The 20,346-nt window shown below is 36.1% G+C and overlaps 1 protein-coding gene and 1 pseudogene across 1 annotated transcript in view; one reads left to right on the forward strand and one right to left on the reverse strand.

Moving 5' to 3' along the window:
* The window catches only part of LOC124961151 (protein adenylyltransferase SelO-like), a 44,604-nt gene that overhangs the window by 17,438 nt on the left and 6,820 nt on the right, over nt 1-20,346 (forward strand). The window contains exons 10-19 of the mRNA XM_047519893.1: nt 2,787-2,874; nt 5,930-5,999; nt 6,833-6,905; nt 7,231-7,314; nt 8,043-8,172; nt 12,767-12,811; nt 12,923-13,004; nt 13,102-13,194; nt 17,804-17,883; nt 19,024-19,067. Of these exons, the coding sequence (XP_047375849.1) occupies nt 2,787-2,874; nt 5,930-5,999; nt 6,833-6,905; nt 7,231-7,314; nt 8,043-8,172; nt 12,767-12,811; nt 12,923-13,004; nt 13,102-13,194; nt 17,804-17,883; nt 19,024-19,067 (789 nt within the window). The remainder of the gene's footprint in view (nt 1-2,786; nt 2,875-5,929; nt 6,000-6,832; nt 6,906-7,230; nt 7,315-8,042; nt 8,173-12,766; nt 12,812-12,922; nt 13,005-13,101; nt 13,195-17,803; nt 17,884-19,023; nt 19,068-20,346) is intronic.
* Nucleotides 9,649-10,434, reverse strand: LOC124962323 (60S ribosomal protein L7a-like; annotated as a pseudogene).

The raw sequence follows: 20,346 nt of genomic DNA on the forward strand, positions 1-20,346 counted from the left end.
ATATCACTGTTTTGTCATGGGGCATTCTTTCTGATGTTCATAGTGATTCACTAAGAGCACATTTTATGTATTTCATTCTCAGGGCATAAACATGTTTTGGTCTGTGCTGCTATAACAAAACATTTCAGACTGGGTAATTCATAAACAATAGAATTATTATAGTTCTGGAGGCCTGGAAGTTCAAGATCGATTTGCTAGCAGACCCCGTGACTTGTGAGAGTTCTCTGCTTCATAGATGGCACTTTCTTACTGTATCTTCAGATGATAGAAGGGAAAGGCAGATCTCTGGGGCCTTGTTTATAAAGGCATTAATCCCATTCATGGGGACTGAGTCCCCATGAGTTACTAGCCTTTCGAAAACCCCACCTTCTAATACCTCTCTTTGGTGATTAGGTTTCAGCCTCTGAATTTTCGTAGGATGCAAACTTTCAAACTATGCAATACATTTTCATAGGATCTTCCTAAAAAACATGCCTCTAAAAGTATTCAGGCTTAAAGGAATTAAGGATTATTTATCTTTCAGTATCTTTCTCTCCCCTTTAATGTCATTGGAACAAAATGATACTGTTGTACACAGACTGGTAGCAACTATTTTTGTCTTCTTGTTCATGAAGATTGGATATGAAATTCTAACCACAGACTTTTAGAATGATTAGTACAATGCTATTTACTTTTGTGGTTGTGACTTATATATATTGTTTATTTGAATTTTGAGCCATAATCTTAATGGTTCAAATGATCCCAAAAATTTATTCTATTAGTCCATCAAGAGAATTTCCATATTTAATTCTTCACGTAAACATATACTTTGCTGGGTGTGGTGGCTCATGCCTGTAATCCCAGAGGCTCGGGAGGCTGAGACAGGAGGATTGCAAGTTCAAAGCCAGCCTCAGCAGCAGCAAGGTGCTAAGCAACTTAATGAGACTTTGTCTCTAAATAAAATACAAAATAGGGCTGAGAATGTGGCTTAGTGGTTAAATGCTCCTGAGTTCAATCCCCAGTACCTACCCGCCCCCCAAAAAAAAAAACCCAAACAGCAACAACAACAACAAAAAAGATACTTTGATATTACCTTTATCCTAATATTTGCCCAGGAACCATTGTGATATAGCAAGATTAGTGTCCTGGACAAGAAAAAGGATACATGAAAACTGGAACTGGCTCTTCAAGAACTAGCTTTGTGACTTGGGCAAGTCACTTAAACATTCTGCCCTTCAGTTTCTTCACCTAAAATTAGGAGGTTAGACTTAATGTCTTCTCATGCTAAATTGAGCAATTTACTGATTATTCATTAAGGAGACACTTAGAATACTTTTTTGAGTTTTTATGTATTTTCCTAGGTGTTTCTACATCTTTTTGTTAAAAAAAAAAAAAAAAAAAAGCACATGAAAATAACTATCCAGGTTAGTATTGTGAATAAGTCTTAACTCTATGGATAAGGCGTTCAACCCAGAAAATACTACCCTTTTTGTTTTTACCATTGGACTAAACTCTAGTGGGTCCAAAATTAATAAGTATGCCATAGTCCCTGTTCTTAAGAAACTCAAGAGTCTTTGTAGAAAAAAGACTCAAACTCATGGAGCAAATTAATAATAAAAAAAAATGAGAGGTCAGTAAAAGGAAGATCAGTTGAGCTTTATGGGGGAAGTAGGAATTGATCCTGAGCATAAGGTTAGGTAGGAGTTCAGTAAGGAGAGAAGAGGGATTAGGGTATGTGGAAGAGGGGAGACCAGCACAGGCAAAGACCTGAGGGAGCAGTGAGCCTGGTAGTCTATTGAAGGACAGACAGCACAACAAAGCAGGGGCTTGCTTCACTGTGGCGTAGACTTCACTTTGACATACTAACCATGTTAACTACAGCATTTCAAGAATATTATGCTAAGTGAAATAGGCCAATCCCAAAAAACCAAAGTCCAAATGTTTTCCCTGATAAGTGGAGAATGATATATAATGGGGGTGGGGGTGTGGAGAGTGATAGAAGAATGGGGAACTTTAGATTATGTAGAAGGAGATGACGGGGGTTATGAAAAATGGTAGAATGAGACAGACTTCTTTACCCTATGTACATGTATGATTACATGAATGGCATGAATCTACATTGTGCACAACCATAGAAACAAAATGATGTACCCCATTTGTGTACAATGAATCAAAATGTGGTCTGTAAAAAATTAAAAAAAAATAATTTAAAAAAAAAGAATATCTAGGAAAGAAAACTTGGTATTTTAACAGAAAGGTAAATACATTGTATTCATGTCAAAAAAAAAAGAAACATGGATTTTGTTTACTAATTGTATTACTAACGTCTATAAGCAAAACAGGAAGACAAGACTAAAAAGACAAAATGCATGGATTCATTTTATTCAGTATATTTTTAAGTTAGAACATACACAAGAATATTAGAGTTAATTCTCAATTAATTACAGGTCTGGAAGGCACTTAAAATAACCTAAGCAAAATAAATAATTTATTAATTCCTTACTTCAGGATGAGATACAGGGAAAGGGCCACAGTTGATGAGGCAGTGGAGAATCTGTAGTCTGCAGATAATAGCCACTTCTCAGCCTTGAACCTTGCTGTTTCTACAAGTGTAATGGTTCTAAGCATTCTGATTTAGATGATAGAGAAAAAATCTTGACCGTTCATGCAGTAGAACTTAGTTGTTTTTTTGGTAAATTAAGTAGTTATCTTCTTTTTTTATTAACATTTAATTTTAAGGCACACATTTTACTGTTATTGGTGTAGCTTAACATAGTTTTAAGCTAAAATAAGTGTTTCTTTTTAAGGTGCAGTAGTGCTGCGTGCTGCAAAATCATGGTTTAGAATTGGATCATTAGAAATTTTGGCTCATTATGGTGAACTGGATTTATTGAGGTTAGAAAATTACTTTCGGTTACAAAATTCCTTTTTTTTTAAAGTTATTTCCCCAATTTTACTGAGAGGTAATTTGTTATAAAATGTATACATATTTAAGGTATACAATGTGATGTTTAGACATGTATACATTGTGAAATGATTACCACAATCAAGCTCATAAACATATCTATCTCTTCTGAGTTACTTTGTGTGTATGAATGTGTGGAAATACTTAAGATCTACTCTGAGGAAATTTCAAGTGTACAATATATTATTGTTAACCTCGGTCTGTATGTGAGGTCCACAGAACTTATTCATGTTATTACTAAAACTTTGTGCCCTTTTATTAATATCTCTTCCTGTCCCAGCCCCTGGTAACTGCCATTTTTTCTCTATTTTTGTTAGGTCATCTTTTTTAGATTCCACGTGGAAGTGCACTCATGCTGTATTTGTTTTTCTGTGCCTGCCTTGTTTCACTACACATAATGTCTTCCAAGTTTATCCATGTTGTTGCTAAAGCTAAGAAAATTACACTTTTTAAAAATGGTAAAAACAAAAAAGTAGGGGAAATGCTTATTTATGAGCTATGAAGTTAATATTTTCTGTTTTCTTATAAGTAAAACTGAGAACTTCAATTAACTGTGTGTGTGTGTGTGTGTGTGTGTGTTGCTGCATGTCAAACTCAGAGCATCACACATGCTAGGCAAAAACTACCACTGAGCTACACTCTCAACCCTCAGTTAATTATTTTTAACACTTGCTATGTGTCAAATACCTTGTGAGGTTTCTAGGAAGTTAAAAAAAAAAAAGAAGAAGAAGAAGGATAACACCCAGTGGTCCCTTTTCTCCAGGGATTTATTATGTAATATGCAACCTGATTAGAGCTGAGGGTCTTCATGCCTCTCAGAGCCACGGGAAGGTAATTCAAACTCCCCGGTTGTGCAGCCTCATTAGCTCTCCTCCCAGTGCTAGGATTCCCGGGTCCATCCCCTCTTGTCTGTTCCTTTACACATGGATTGACCCAGCAGTGAAGTTCGGCCCCTCAGCAGAACAGACAAGCAACAGTCCAGATTTACACAGAGCCTTTAGGATAGAGTGCATCTCTCTGGAGATTTCTACGGGATAGCCAGAGGAGAGGTTGTTTCATCTTTCATCATTCTCTGTTGTCTTGGTGCCTGCTGGGATCTGTGCACACAAAACTCCATCTTCTTCAAGCCGACTTAGCTAATTGTTACTTCAGACAAAAACACTTCCTCCTTTAAGAGGAGTTCTATTTCCATGTTAAGATTATACAGTTTTTAAAAATCATTATAAATATAGAAGAAAAATTCTGCTAGACTCCTTGTATCATTTGGAATGAGGATCCTATATTGTAGTTCTTGGTGTAAGAAATCTCATAAATGAGAATTATTCCTCATGTGCCAAATGAGAAAAAAATGATGGAAATGAATCGTTAACACTTATTATGACTGCTCTGAGTCTCTCTCTCTTTTTTAACAAATGTTCACTGAGTTCATGGTCATTCTGCTGTAGGAGAGAGTTGTTTGTTTTCCCTGGGTATTATTTCTAACCACCCATTTACTTTCTGGGGTCACTATTGCTTGAATTCCCTGTGTGTGGTAGTCAGCTTTTCATTACTGTGACCAAAATACCTGTCCAGAGCAACTTAGAGAAGTTTATTTTGTCTCATGGTTTCAGAGGTTTAGTTTGTGGTTCACCAAGTCCATTGCTCTGGGCGCAAGATGAGACAGACTATCATGGTGGAAGGACCAGGTGGAGGACTACTGCTCCCCTCCTGGCAGCCGGGAAGCAGAGAGAGGGAAGCAGGGAAGGGGCCTCAGGAAAGAGAAAGGCTTCAGAGGCACGCCCCCAGCACCCCAACTCTTCCAGCCATGCCCTATCTGCCTATAGTTACCACCTATTTTATTTGCTATTAGATCAGAGCACTCAGAATTCAATCATTTTACCTCCAAACATTCCTGCATTAACACAGGAGCTTTTGGGGACACCTCATATCCATTGGAATGTTCTATCCAGTGGCTGTACTTCACTTATATCTCTGTATTTGATGCATATTGTTCAGTAATTCATCCTTGACATGCCTCCTCTGTTGGCTAACAGGACATTGCTCTCCTATTTCTGTCTAGATATTAGATAAACTCTACTCCTATTGTTTTGACTGAGTTATAGTAATTTCCAAATCATATTTACAACCCATTTTGTTTTCTGAATTCCTTCTTATTCAATGCAGTCAACTCTAGTGGTTAGTCAATTAACTAGGATAGTTGGTTAAAATAGAAAATAAAAATATAATAGTAGATAAGCACTTTAAATATTTTAACTCAGTCATTTGCCAATTCTTTGTTACCCTATTTGTGAAGTTTTAAATGGCCATCCACATATAATCTTTCCCTGTTGTCTTATTGCCTTATTGCTATACTTTAAAAATACTTCTTTTCTTTTTTTTCTTTTTCTGTATTTTTGGGGGGTGAAATACCAGGGATTGAAGCTAGAGGCACTTACCCACTGAGGCATATCCCCAACCCTTTTTGTTTTTATTTAGAGACAGGGCCTTGCTAAGTTGCTGAGGCTGGCTTTGAACTTGCAATCCTCCTGCCTCAGCCTTCTGACCCACTGGGATTATAGTTGTGCACTGTGCCTGGCTAAATGTTTCTATTCTTACATTTATTATACTGCAGTATCCTGATTTCTACACATGTTCTTCTTCCCTAACAGACCATGAGCTCTGGTCTGGATCTTATCATTCTTTTTCCTAGTACTTGTCCAGGTTTTGGCATACATTAGGTATTCAGTGGGTGTTTATTGAGCTGATCTGAACTTGTAACTTAATAAGGTAGACTCTAATATGATTTTTGAAGCATACTTCTATTTTTGGTGTTGAAGAAATATTTTTCTTTTGCCATTTTGGCTTAATTCTTATTAAAGCTTATTCTTAAAATTTTTAAATTTTAAGGTTGATCTAATGAATTCATAAATGCTGAGGGTGGATTGAGATGCTTGGATATGCAACCCTGTATTCTGAAGAATATTGACACTATCTCCTTCTCTCCAGGACACTATTAGACTTCATCATAGTGGAACATTTTCCCTCCATAGATGTCAAAGAACCTGATAGATACGTGGTAAGTGGGACTCCTTTTTCTCTCGTTGGCCTACCAGTGTTAGAGAGCTGGGAAAGGAAGTGCAGAGCACTTTGAACATTTCATCAGAGGGAGATGAACTACATTGTAGACAAGACAGGTGTTCTGTTTGAAAGATGCCTCAAAAAGAGCAGGTGTTCTACATCCCAACTGCTTGTTATTTTTTGGCCTTTATAACTTGGTCATTTATCTTCCTCCCTCACATAGTAAGTATATAGATATTTCTATAGTAATAGTTGAAAAGTAAACCAAATACCTAATAAGAAAATATGATTTCCTATTCTTATGGAAGGTTCTTAATCTTCATAGCCCTCTTTGTTCTTTCAACAATTATAGAAAAGGGAATTCTGTTATTTTTCTTGGTGACACTGCAAAGTTTGTAACTCCCAATACTTTACTTTAACTCCCTTGTGATTTTATTCAATTTTTCTTCTTGCTCATGGAGGATGTTGATCATAATGCCATATCTGAATCTCTTAAATATATTATTTCTGGATGAATAATTTTATTTTCTTCCATTTTACTTACATGTGTGTATTTCTGTTCTTTAATTGCCTCCCTTTTTTTAAAGTAGTTGTAGATGGATACAATAACTTTATTTATTTATATGCGGTGCTGAGGATCGAACCCAGTGCCTCACACGTGCCAGGCAGGTGTTCTACCAATGAACCACAACCCTAGCCCTTTAATTGTCTTCTGATACATGTTTGAATTCTTCCCATGTTCTCCTTAAATATGTACATTGTCTAAAGATCATAAAAGATTGTATCATATGCTATAAAAAAAAACTGAAAAACTCCTGAATTTTATTTTAGGATTTTTTTTCTACTGTGGTATCTGAGACAGCACAACTTATTGCCTTGTGGATGTCTGTTGGCTTTGCTCATGGTAAGTCATCTATTGCATTCTTCTGATGAGAAAGTAGAATTAATTTTTTTAAAACTTAAAGTTGTATTTTTGTGTATTTAAAAATATTCCTGTGTCCTAGCAGCTCAGGAGACTGGGGAAGAAGGACTGCAAGTTCAAGGGCAGCCTCAGCAACTTAGCAAGACCCTAAGCAACCAGTTAAACTTTCAATTTGTAATCTAAGTTTGTTTGGTCTCTGAAAAATGCGATATTCCTGTGACCTTTTCTATTCTGGATAATTTTATAGAGTTAAAAGAAAAAGTTTGTTATTTTAATATTGTGTTTTCAGAATTTTCTGTTGTTTCAGGTGTTTGTAATACTGATAACTTCAGTTTGTTATCCATTACAATTGACTACGGTCCATTTGGTTTCATGGAGGCCTATAATCCAGGTATGTATGATTTATATATATTTATGTATTTCATTTTAAAAAATCACAGGTTTACTTTAAACTGTTATAAATAATATAGTGATACAGTGTAGAAAGAATTGGGTTCATTCATAAAATGGTTACTTTTATGCCTGCTCGATGTTTTGGGTACCACAAATGATATAACAGTGAATCTTTTGGTGGTCTCTGAATTACACGTTAGAGAAGATGACATAAAGTGTATCAGGGAATATGTTGTTAGACAGACCTGGGCTTGAGCTTTGGTGTCTGGACCTTGGAAACTCCTCACTTCATTCATACATAAAATGCAGGTGACAGTAATACCCTAACCAGTGGAGGGCTCGGGAAGGCTTTGGGGAGGGCAGCACCTTGAACTGGAGTTTGGGATACATATGTGATTGGAGATGTAGCTCAGTGGTAGAACACACCCCGTCTTGTACAAGGCCCTGGGTTCTATTCCCAGGACCCTCTTCTCCCCACCAAAAGAAGAAATAGATATGTGATGAACTAGAAATTCTTATAGGTTAGAAATGTATTCCTCTACTAGGCAAATATTCATATTTTAAGACCTTTTAGTGTACATGGGTATATTGAGTTAAATATTTAATGTCAGAAATATTTATCTAATAAATATATATTTATTAAGTTTAAATATAACCTTAAAACATAAAAATGCTATTTATTTATAACTATCCCCATTTCTAAGCTGTGATATCTGTTTTAAACAGATTTTGTACCAAACACATCCGATGATGAAAGAAGATATAAAATAGGAAATCAGGCCAATATTGGAATGTTTAATTTAGACAAGTTGTTGCAAGCTCTAAACCCATTACTGGATCTTAGGCAAAAGCAGCTGTGAGTAAATCTTAAATCTATGTGAAAATATATTGTATGATGATCACTTTTTGAAAAACAAGAAACTAATTTTTTTAAGGAAACATTTGTTAAATAATGAAGGTATACACACATCTATATATAATATTTACTATAAAACTGTATGTGTTTATTTATTTTTGTGGTACTGCAGATTGAACCCAGGGCTTCTCTACCACTGAGCTACATCCATGGCTTCTCTTTATTTTTTATTTGGAGATAGACTCTTGCTAAGTTACTTTGGCTAGCCTTGAAATTGTGATCCTCCTGTCTCAGCCTCCTGAGTATCTGGAGTTACAGGTGTGCGCATGTTGTCTGGATCAAGCTACATAGTTTTTTCTAGCACAATTTGGACTTTTTTCCATGGTAACTAAGGATAAAGTCTTTATTGCTTTTGAGATGTTATAAGAACTGAGTTTATTTCCTACTTGATCCAAGGGTGATTTAGCACTATGTTTCTTAATTTCTAATTAGTGGGAATTACTTTGTCAATATTTTTATTTTTATCTTTTTTTTTTTTAAACAGTACTGGGAATTAAACCCATGACCTCAAGTATGCTAGACAAGTACTCTACCCCTGTGGTACATCCTCACCCCGGTCCATATTTTTATGATCAAAAAATGTTTTTGGTAAAACCTCTATTTTTCAGAATATGATAAGGTTTCTTTGTGGGCCAACATAAAATATTTTTGGACATGTTTAACAATCACACATAAAAATGCATATTCCATAGCCAAAGGTTTTAATATATCAAAATGAGGGTATTAATTGTGTTATTAAAGTTCTTCATGACACTTTTTTTAAATGTACTAGAAAAGTCTGATTTTTAAGAGATGCATATTAAGAGCTTCTTCTTTAGGCTGAGACTGTGGCTTAATGGTAGAGTGTTTTCCTAGCATGTGTGAGGCCCAGCACTGCAGCAAAAGAAACAACAATAACAACAAAAGTCACAAACAACTTCGTTTTTTTGTTTGTTTGTTTGGTTTGGAGGGGTACCAGGGATTGAACCCAGGGGTGCTTAACCACTGAGCCACATATGTAGCCCTTTTTATTGTTTATTTTGAGACAGGATCTGGCTAAGTTACTTAGGGCCTTGCTAAGTTGGAGGCTGGCTTTGAACTTATGATCTCCTGCCTCAGCCTCCTAAGCCACTGGTATTACAAGCATGAGCCACCATGCCTGGTTAATGGTATTTTTTATCAAGTTTTTAAAATTGTCTGAAATTTGCATTTTATTTTATTTTATTTTATTTTATTTATTTATTTATTTTTCTGACTTCCGAGTATTTTACTGATATATATATAGCTTTTTCATGCAAGTTACACAATGTTTCTAAAGCTCCCACACTGCGGGGCATGTACTTGGTACTGCCCCAGACAAGTTTACCGCCTTTAGTCCAAGACACTGGATGAAGGACAATTTATTATTTTTATGTACAGAAACCCAGCGGTGTATGTTCATCCCAATTTTGTGGCGAGTTCTTTAGCCCTTGTCTTTTCCAGCTTGGTGATGCGAGCCACAGATTTTGAACCCAGGACGTTGCCTCCCCAGTGGCGACGGACTCATCATGTCTGTCATTGTGGTTGGTTCCGATAGCTTCCACCAGCTTAGCCAGAGCTCCTTTGTCTTCCGAGTTCACCTGTGTGAAGGCAACCGTGGTGCACGGTGCACGTCTTCCTGTGAACCAGACGTCCCAGCCTGGCCTTCCCCTTGACGACGCAGGAAGGGACTCCCATCTTGCGACACAGGGCAGGCAGGAAGACAGCCAGCTCGATGGGATCCACGTCATGTGCAGTCACCACAGCTGAGCCTTCTTGTTCTCTACCAAGGTGGTGACGGTACTGACCCCTGCTCGAAGGACTGGTGGTCTCTTTGTGGGGACGTCCCCCTTGCCAGCAGCCTGTGCTTCTTCTCCTGCCTGGTCTCTGGTCTGTACTTGTGGGCCAGCTTGAGCAGCTGGGTGGCCATTCGGGGGTCCAAGGCCTGGGTGAACTGGTTAATGCGGGAGGCACTTTGAACCGCTTGTAGAGAATAGCCCTTTGCCGCTGTAGCCAGATGTAGCGGGGCCACTTTACAAAGCGAGTAAGGTCCCTTTTGGGCTGGATGACCTGTCCGATGCCGAAGTTCTTCGGCCTCTTCTTGAACAGCGGGTTCGTCACCTTCTTGGCTTCCTGCTTCTTGACCACGGCGGGGGCAGGAACCACCTTCTTCCCCTTGGCCTTCTTTCCTTTTGGCATCTTGGGCGGCTGGAAGAGAAAGAAAGTGCATTTTTATTATTGTATTATTAGTGCATACAGGTCTTTACTTACATTTTCTTCAAAAAAGTATCTTCTACCTTCCATAGTGCTTCATCATTAGTATACTGTCACCACCCCCACCCCTCTTTCCTTATCCTTTTTAAAGTTGAAATATTCATTCAGTTTTCCTCTATTGGTTTAATTTGAAATATTCATTCAGGTTTCCCCTGTTGGTTCTCACTAAGTGGCTTAGGGCCTCACTAAGTTGCTGAGGCTGGCTTTGAACTCATGATCCTCCTGCCTCAGCCTCCCAAGCTTCTGGGATTATAGGCGTGAGCCACCACACCCAGAAGTACATCTTCGGTTTAAAGAGTCTGTGCCTTTAGCATTCCATCATCCTCTCATCCCTCCATTTATAGTCATTTCAATACTTACTACCATTTTGTTTTCATGATTTTATCTTGGAGTCTCTGCCTCAGTTACTCTCCAAGTATTTCATACATACAGGAAATATAGGTGCATTCTCTAAATTGCATAACCATTAGTATTTAATTTTACTCTGGTAAATGATTGATATCAGTATATTAGTATGGATTCAGTTGTATGTAGCAGTATTTTATCATGCACATTTATCTGCAGACCTAAGCCTTGTTCTCCAGACTAGCTTTTTTGGTAATAAAGCTGAAATTTTAATTTCCATCTATCAATTATTCTGAATTTAGACTAAAGAGAAAAAGGATGTTTGTCTTTTTAAAACAAGAGTAAATAATGATTAGATAAATTTGCAATGTTTAGAGTTACTCAAATTGAAATATTTAGCAAATATACATGAATGATAATCTGAATACATTAATAACAGAATGTTAAGATATTTATTGGTTCATCCACTGGACATTGAGCTCTGTAAATGCAAGGACAATATTTTAATAATTTCTGTGTCTCTAATGCATTTGGTGAAAGCTAAAATAAATCTTAAAAAATTTAAAAAGTTTTTTTTGCAGTATTGGGGACTAAACCCAGAGTCTGCATGTTAGGAAAGTGCTCAGCTATATCCCCAGCCCTAAATTATACTTTTTTTTCCCATCATCTTCCTCCCTACTCCCCACAAAATCTAAAATTTACCTTTTCCAATACATGATCCCAAACAGAAGTCAGGGCATATAGTGATATTTTTTAGCCACAGTAGCAAAAGTATTACTAAAAAATTTAAACTTTACATGTCTTCTATGGTTTTCTTAATTTAACTAAAAATATTGGAAATACAGTCACATAGTTAAAAATCAAAGTGGTATAAAATGATGGTCATTAAGCAATATTGCTGCCACCCTGTGTCCCATCAATTTTATATCTGATTTGCCCTGCAGAGTTCATTGATTCAACTAGTATTTATTGAGGCACTCAATGTGTTCCTAACACTGTTCTAAGTGCTAAAGCAGAGAGCAATGACTAAAACGGCAGGGGAAAAAGCCCAGTAGTACTTACTTTTGGAGGGAAAGGCAGTCAATTAATAAGTTAATTATATAGAATACTAAGAGTTGAGGAAAACAAAGAGTGGAGGAAAACGAAGCAAGGGATGGTGGTGTTTAGAATTTTAAAAGAATAGTCAGCACTTGAGCAAAGACTTGAAGGGTTTTCAGGAGCAAACCATGCAAATATCTGGGGGAAGGACACTAAAGGCAAGGGGACAGCCTGTGCAAAGGTCCTGAGGTGGAAGTGTGTGTGGTGTGCTTAAGGAACAGCAAGAATGTCAGTGTGACTGCACAAAATAAGTTGGGGGAAGTTACAGGAGATAAGGTCAGAAAGGTAAAGGGAAGGGGACTTCAGAATGGGTTAAGCTTTTGAATAAGATACACTTTGGAATGTTAAGAGATGGTTTATTAAAGATGCGTTTAAGGTGAAGAATCTTTAAGTTTTATATTTCCATAAAACATTTTATTGTTATTTCATACTTTCAGACAAATAAAGTGTTTGAATTGAGGGAGGTATTTGTAATTCATTATTTTGGCTCTAAATGATTTTTTTAAATTCACCAAAAAAAAAAAAAATGTCTGTTACTCTGTTGGTATTTTAGATACATATCCACCTTGATCCCACAAGCTAATTGTTTATGGTGATGACATGATCTGACCTGTACTATCTCCAAATCTTTGAGACAATATACTGGTAGTTTTCTTTGAGATATAATATATAATTAAACTGCTAAGTTGTAATTAGTAACATTTAATCTCCATGTGACTTAATATATATGAAGGTTCTCTTTAGTCTTACAAAATGTAATTTGAGAATGTTAATTTTAAACCAAAGTTTAACTGTCTTTCTTTTTTACTCCTCATCCTAGTGCTGCTCATATTCTTAATCGGTATCCTGCTCAGTATTATGCAAGGTTTGTCAGTCTTGAATCTGTGTTCTTGAATCTGTATTAAAACATCTTGGTTATTTGGAGGAAAATTGATTAGTGAGAATTTTAATAACAAACTGACATTTTTCCTTGCAGGTTCAGAAAATTGTTCAAAGCCAAATTGGGATTACTTGGAGAAAAGGAGGGGGATGATGAGTTAATAGCATTTCTCTTACATGTGAGTTTATCATTTTATGTATTTTTATTAACATTTGAATTACTACACAGTGTCTTTTTGAAGACTGGATACTACTAAATGTCATTACTTTCATTAGCTCATGGAAAAGACAGAAGCCGATTTTACAATGACATTTCTACAGCTCAGTGAGATTACGGAGAGCCAGTTACAGGAGCTCAACATTCCTCAGGTATTAACTTGTGACAGTGGCTTTTTTCTTAATTCAGTTTTCTTTAACGGGTTTATTGACATATCATTATATATCACAGAGTCCCACTCATGTGACTATACAATTGAGTTGTTTTTAATGATTAACAGATATGTGTAGTTGTCATAATTCAGTTCTAGAACAATTTTATCACTCTAGAAATATCCCTGTGTTCAATCCTTGTTTCTACTTCCAGTCCCAAGCAGTTGCTAATCTGCTTTCTGTCTCTAAAGTAGATTAACTGCTAATCCACTTTCTAGATATTTCATATCCCTGGAACCACATAATAGGTGAGCTTTGGTGCCCAGCTTCTTCACTTAGTGTAGTTTCAAGTTCATCCATGTTGTGATGTATATCAGTAGTTCTTTTCCCACTACTGACCGTAGGACTTTGTCCATGTGTGGATACACCACATTTTTCTTGTCCACTTACCACTTGATAGACATTGTGTTGTTTCCATTTTTTGACCATTATGAATAAATGCTACTATAAATAATGATATACAAGTTTTTGTGGATATATGTTTTCATTTCCCGCGGGAAATGAAAAAAGACAGTATGAGTCATAGGAGTAGAATTGCTGGATTGTTTAGTAGATTCACGTTTAATTTTTTAAGAAACTGCCAAACTATTTCTAAAGTGGCTGTGCTTGATTCACTGTTAAGAATATGTGTTGCCTTTTCATTTCAATGCGAATACATTGGATTTATGGAATGACATGGGTATATTTAAGGAGTCTGGTGAACTTTTAAAAAAAAATTTAGTTGTAGATGGACATGATATATTTATTTTTATGTGGTGCTGAGGATCAAACCCAGTGCTAAGCAAATGCTCTACCACTGAGCCACAACCCCAAGAAGTCTGGTGAATTTTAAAGTGATTTTTCATAGACATGTTCAGAATCTAGAAGTTGCCAGAAATGTAGTTTATTAAACCTGGGGACCAAAACCTACTAATATTGTACAAGACCTGAAAACAAAGTCCTAAAGTCCATGTCGTTTGAGGGAATAGCTCAATGTAGTAATAATGGTAAAATTTTCATTAATTCTTTAACTTATTTTCTGTCAGAATTTTCTGTCATGTCTGATGAGGCCCCTTCTTAAAGGCATTTTCATGCTAAGAGCACTTAGTGTGGAGATCTGGCGGCAGAATTTCGTGGTAGCCATGCCTTGAGCCGTGAATAAGCCCTTACAGGTCTCCTAGTCCTTTGGACCTGCAGCTCCTTCACACACCGTATAGATCAATATGTCTTGAATTAAATGCAGATGTGGAGTCCAGAGAGGAAGCAAAGGGTGGACAACTTCTCTTTGGGGCCCTAGATCCAGTCGCAGTTACCGAAGGGAAGGCTGCATAAGTCACAGGATGTAGAAGTAGGTCCTATGGAATTTGGGTGGAGATGTCTCCATCTAGTAGCTGAATATGCTTAGCTCCTCATTTCACTTCTCCAAGTCTCGGTGCCTCATCAGTAACACAGGCAGTCAGCCCCAATCGCCCACCTACCTCCTCCCCCCATGTTTAAATAGGTGGTGTAGTCATGTAATTAAAAACCCTTTCTCCATCCACACATTCCCCTCACCCTGCTCCTGGGAGAAACCATTTTTATTAATTTCTTATATTGTACTTCTAGCATTTCTTGGTGCAAATGAAAGTGTATATGTATTTTTTCATATTAAACAGAGCCTATTTATATAATACATGCTTTTACTAATATGGTATAATACATCCTGAAGATCTTTCTATATCAATAAATAGAAAGAATTCTCATTCTTTTTATAGTGCAAAACACTCTATTTGTTGAAGTACCTTATTTTATTTAACCAGTTTCCTACAGTGGGATTTGCATTGGTTCCAAACTTCTGTTATTACGGCATATATAGATTATTTCATTTGGTACAGATGTAGGGAATTTCCAGGAATGAAGTTCTAGGTTAAAGGACATGCATTTGTAATTATGCTAGATCTTATCGAATTGCTATAGGCTTTGATATTTTGAATTTTTATCAGAAATATGCCATTGTCCCACTGTAACTGTAACTAGTTTCAGGACCCCAAAGGATACCACAGTCTGTGAATACCCAAGTTTATCATATAAAATGATGTAACATTTGCATGTAACCTTGGTTCATCCTCACACATACTTTTAAGTTGTATCTAGATTGCTTATGGTATCTAATATAATGTCAATATTTGCAAATAGCTATCACACTATACTGTTAAGGGAATAAGGAGGTTGGTCTGTTCAGTACAGACCTAATTTTTTCCTGAATATTTTTCATCTGCAGTTGATTGAGTCCATGGACATAGAACCTGCAACTAAGGAGGGCCAACTGCTTTTATTTTTAAGAGGGAAATTTTTATTAATGAAAAAGATCAAAATGAATGCTGGAAAAGAAAATACTTCAAGGTTTATTTCCCTGATATTTTTGATCCATTTGTTAAAAGTAGTCTCAGGCTTAGCATCACAAAATTTTACACTGGGAATGACCTTCAAGATCAATTCATCTTACTATATGCAGACAAAGAAACTGTAAATGACTGACCAGATTCACAGAGCAGGACATTGTAAAGTCAGAACTAGAACCAACATTTCCTGCTGTCCTTTTCATTATGCCATTTCTGCCAATTTTTCCTTTGTTAATACCATTTTAGTGATTTGGCATTTTAAGCACCATTATTGGACCAAAAATAAGTCTTAGTTTTCATATGTAGTGCAACTGAGGCAAGAAAAGTTTTTTCATTCATTTCAAAAGGTAGTTTTTTTTTTTTTTTTTTGCGGTGCTGGGGATTGAACCCAGGGCCTTGTGCTTATGAGGCAAGCACTCTACCAACTGAGCTATCTCCCCAGCCCTCAAAAGGTAGTAATTGTAATGATTGCAGAGAGCAAGCAGATTAGGTGGCTGTGGATCTAACCTTCACTTGCTTTGTTTCTAAGACAGGAATAATAACAACAGCAACAATATCTGCCTCATATGTACTCCATAGTTGTTAGTGATCAGTGGCAATGCATAGGTAGTTCTTTTAATTTCAGCCCTGTGAGTGGGATTCTGAGTATAGAGTCCATGTAGGGTTTGAAGGAACGGTATCATAATGGAAAGTATTAACAGGAGACCTCAGCCTCTTGTCACTTACTTTAGAATTATTAAACAGAAGTAGTTGTTTTCAGCATGTTAAATGGGAGTTAACCAGTTAACTAGGATTGTTTGAAAAAGAAGCCTGGCAATTATTGTTAAGGTGGGTATAGATCACACTTACTATTTGCTGTACTTACAGATATAGAATAGCTATAAATTGCAAATTTTAGGAGTGATTTGAATAAAGGAATGCCTGTTTAGTTGGAACTACTGAAATGCAGAAAAAGTTAACCAATAATTTTTGTTGTAATTTAAAAATATATGTGATTTGCTTGTTATAATTTAATTAGTGATAACTAGTAATTATCATTTTATGTGTGGAAAACTATGACAAAGTAATGTTAAATTGACTTGATCAAGTTCATGACAGGTATAAATATTTAAATTACCTAGAGCTGGAAATTTCAAGTACACAGAAACCTTAGCACTGTTGATTATTTCAATAGTTCATTTCAGTAGTTAACTACTGTATTTTATATATGAAACCCTTCCCACTCTATAATTCCCTAGGTAGAACTATTTGCTTTTGCTATATATGTATATATATGTTTATATATACATTATTTATAGATATTTATATACTTTATATGTATATAAATATGTATAGAGAGAACAAAGGTATAAGCATGCCTGTATATATGCATGTGTTTTATAGATGAATATAAAAATATAATAAAATAAATTATACATATAATATATAATAATATAATAAAATATATAATTATGTAATATAATATGTATTTTATCTGTATATATATGTATATAAAACACTTCTCAAATGGCATTGAATTATTTGTCTATATACTTTTCTTCTTTTTTTCCTGGTACTGGAGATTGAGTCTGGGTTGCTTTACCACTGAATAACATCTTCAGCCCTTTTTACTTTTTATTTTGAGACAGGGTCTTGTTGTCAAGACTGGACTTGAATTTGCAATCCTCCTACCTCAGCCTCCTGAGTTATTAGGATTACAGGGTTGCACCACACTCAACTATAATACATTTTTCTTCTTAAAGTAGAGATGGTGTCCTACTAATTTTATATCCTTGCACTTAACTGTAGTTCCTAGTACATAGCCAATATTTCATAAATATTTATTAAGTGAATTAATGGATAACTAAATAAAATGCATTTGCAGATTAAGGTTTTTATACAATAAAGGAGTTCCCTATGTAAAAGAAGACTTGATAATATAAGTATTCACTATATAATCTCTACTTATAAGAACTTTGTGCATTTATTTCTCTTAAATCATGCCATTACCTGGATTTCTGTGAAATAGAATTTTAGAGTTAAATGAAATACGAAAAATGTTTTTGTGATACTTCTACTTGAAATAGCATTCTTCATAAAAATCTGGGCAAATTATTACTAAATAACAAACAATGTAAAGGAAGATGAAATTAGAACAAACTGAGCAAATATTAATATAATAAGCAATGTATTGCCATATTTTCATTTAGCAACTCTGGGCATTGAAGACAATTTCAAAGCACGAACTCTTTCCTACCTGGGTGTCCAAGTACCTTTTGAGACTGAAGAGGTAAAGTCATCTAATCACTTCCAAAAGACAGCGTGTGATATATTATTTTATCGTTGTCAGCCTGTCAGGTTCCTCTCTTTGGTTCCATTTTTTAGCATTTCCTTTTTCTCCTGGCTGAAGCACCTAGGGTAACCCCGCACCTGAGCAGAGAGCCTCCATCTGTTCACTCAACCCAGATTACACAGCTCCCACATGAGCCCTGGAGGGGGGTCCTTAAGTTTCTGTCCAGTGTCTATTTATTTTCACATCATGATTCATAATGAATCAGAAGCAGCCGATATGAAAGAGAAAAGGAGTTGAAGTATTGGCAGGTGAAGGGAAAAGGAAGAGCCAGGAAAACCACAGGACATTCAGGACAAAATAGCCCTTTGCCGCTTAACGGGCCCTGCCAGCTATTTATAAAACGAACCCTCAAAAGGGAAACTTCAGTACATCAATAAAAAGTTATGTTCAGAGAACTATGTTTAAGGCAAGTAAAAGTATCAATTTAGATTATTTTAGACAAAATGTTTTGTTTTTCAGAGGTGAGGGTCCAGGGATTGAACCCAGGGGTGCTTAGTCACTGAGTGTCCCCCCCCCCCGGCCCCTTTTAAAATTTTCTGTTTTGAGACAGGGTCTTGATAAATTGCTCAGGGCCTTGCTAAGTTACTGAGGCTGGTCTCAAACTTACTAAGTTACTGTTACTCCCTCAGCCTCCTGAGTTGCTGGGATTACAGATATGCACTACTACACTTGGCAAAAAGTTAGTTTTTTTTGGTTAAAATTTAAGATTTGGTATTACCTAAAACAACTAAACAAGGTAGTATTTTTTGTAGTAGTGTTTATTCAAACTTGGTCTCATATTGGTTCCTTTTTTCTTTTTCTTTTTTGTGGTGCTGGGGATTGAACTCAGGCCCTACACATGTAAGTCTAGCACTCAACCACTGATTTACATCCCCAGCCCACCAATACAAATATAATATGTAATATATCACTGTTGTGTCTTTTCAATCCTTCCTATCATCCTTTCACACACTGACTCAATGTGATTTTTAAATGTTTTTTCCTCACTATTTGTCTGGTGAAATGATTTTCTCCTGTTTGTAAAAGGAGCATAATTTGGGGAGATGGTGGTTAATTTTGCCCTCTGTTCATTTTTAGTAACAAGAATGACTCAGATTCTGAAAGAAGAAAAAGAATGATAAGTAAGCAATCCTTTTGATTTTCTTAATTTTAAGGATTATCACATAAAAGCAACATTTATACAAAACCAAAAGCAATCACTTTTTTAAAGGGGTCTGAGTTTTGTTTTGTTTTGCTTTTCACTAGAATAAGTTTAGGTGAGTATTTTAGTTGGGTTTAAGTGTCACATGTGGGTCTTCCTAATTTTAGCAGATGTCTTTAAGAGTATGATAGCTCTACTATTAATAAGTTTTCATACTAATGTTAAAGAATGTTGTTAATAGACAAGAAAGTTGTTTGGGAAATGGTGGAAAGAACATTTTTTTTTTTTTTTAATAGTCTTTAGTTGTTGATGGAGCTTTTTATTTTTTATTTATTTATGTGTAGTGCTGAGAATCGAAACCAATACCTCATGCTTACTAGGCAAGCACTCTACCACTGAGCCACAACTCTTGCCCGTGGGTTTTTGAATAAGGCAGATGAATCTCATCTCTGCCAGTTTTTAGCTAAATGATCTGCAAGATATTTAACTCTCTCTCAAGGCCCTAAATGTAGTAAAATGGGGATATTTTGTAAGGATATTGTAAGGATGAGCAATAATATGTAGAAAGTATCTGGTTACAGTGCCTTAGCAAGTGCTAATAAATGATAGCTTTAAAAATAGCTATCTTTTATGTATTGATTTTCAGTTTACCATGTAACTTCATACCTAACTTGGAGATGGAAAAATAAGAAAGTTAGTTCATTTTGCAATGCAGGTTCTAGCAAGATGAAGGAGGTCATGACAGAAAAACCTAAGACTGCCTTGAGACTTGTATCAGGAGCTAATGAGTGTCATCGGAATGGTTGACTCATATTGATGAAATAAGGTCATGCTGGCAGTCCTTGTGAGTGAGGAACAAGATGTTTCTTGAACTCAGAACATTATTGTAGAAATGAAAGCAAGTCTAAGTTTTTATATTTAAGTAGGTCATCTGTTTCGAGTTCAACATGGGTTTAGGTGCTGACCACTTGTTTTAGTCAGCCATTTCACTGCTGTGACCAAGAGACCTGACAAGAATAATTAGAGGAGGAAAAGCTTGTTTGGGGGCTCATGGTTTCAGATGTCTTAGTCCATAGATGGCCAACTCCGTTCTTTGGGACCCGAGGTGAGGCAGAACATCGTGGCAGAGGTGTGGGGTCTAGGAAAGCAGCTGGAGACATGGTACTAGGAAGCAGAGAGGAGAGCTCTGCTCAACAAGGACAAAATATAAACCCCAAAGTCACGCCCCGGGAAACCTACTTCCTCCAGCCACACCTACC

This window comes from Sciurus carolinensis, chromosome 12, assembly GCF_902686445.1.
Source record: "Sciurus carolinensis chromosome 12, mSciCar1.2, whole genome shotgun sequence".
In the NCBI taxonomy this organism is placed as follows: domain Eukaryota; kingdom Metazoa; phylum Chordata; class Mammalia; order Rodentia; family Sciuridae; genus Sciurus; species Sciurus carolinensis.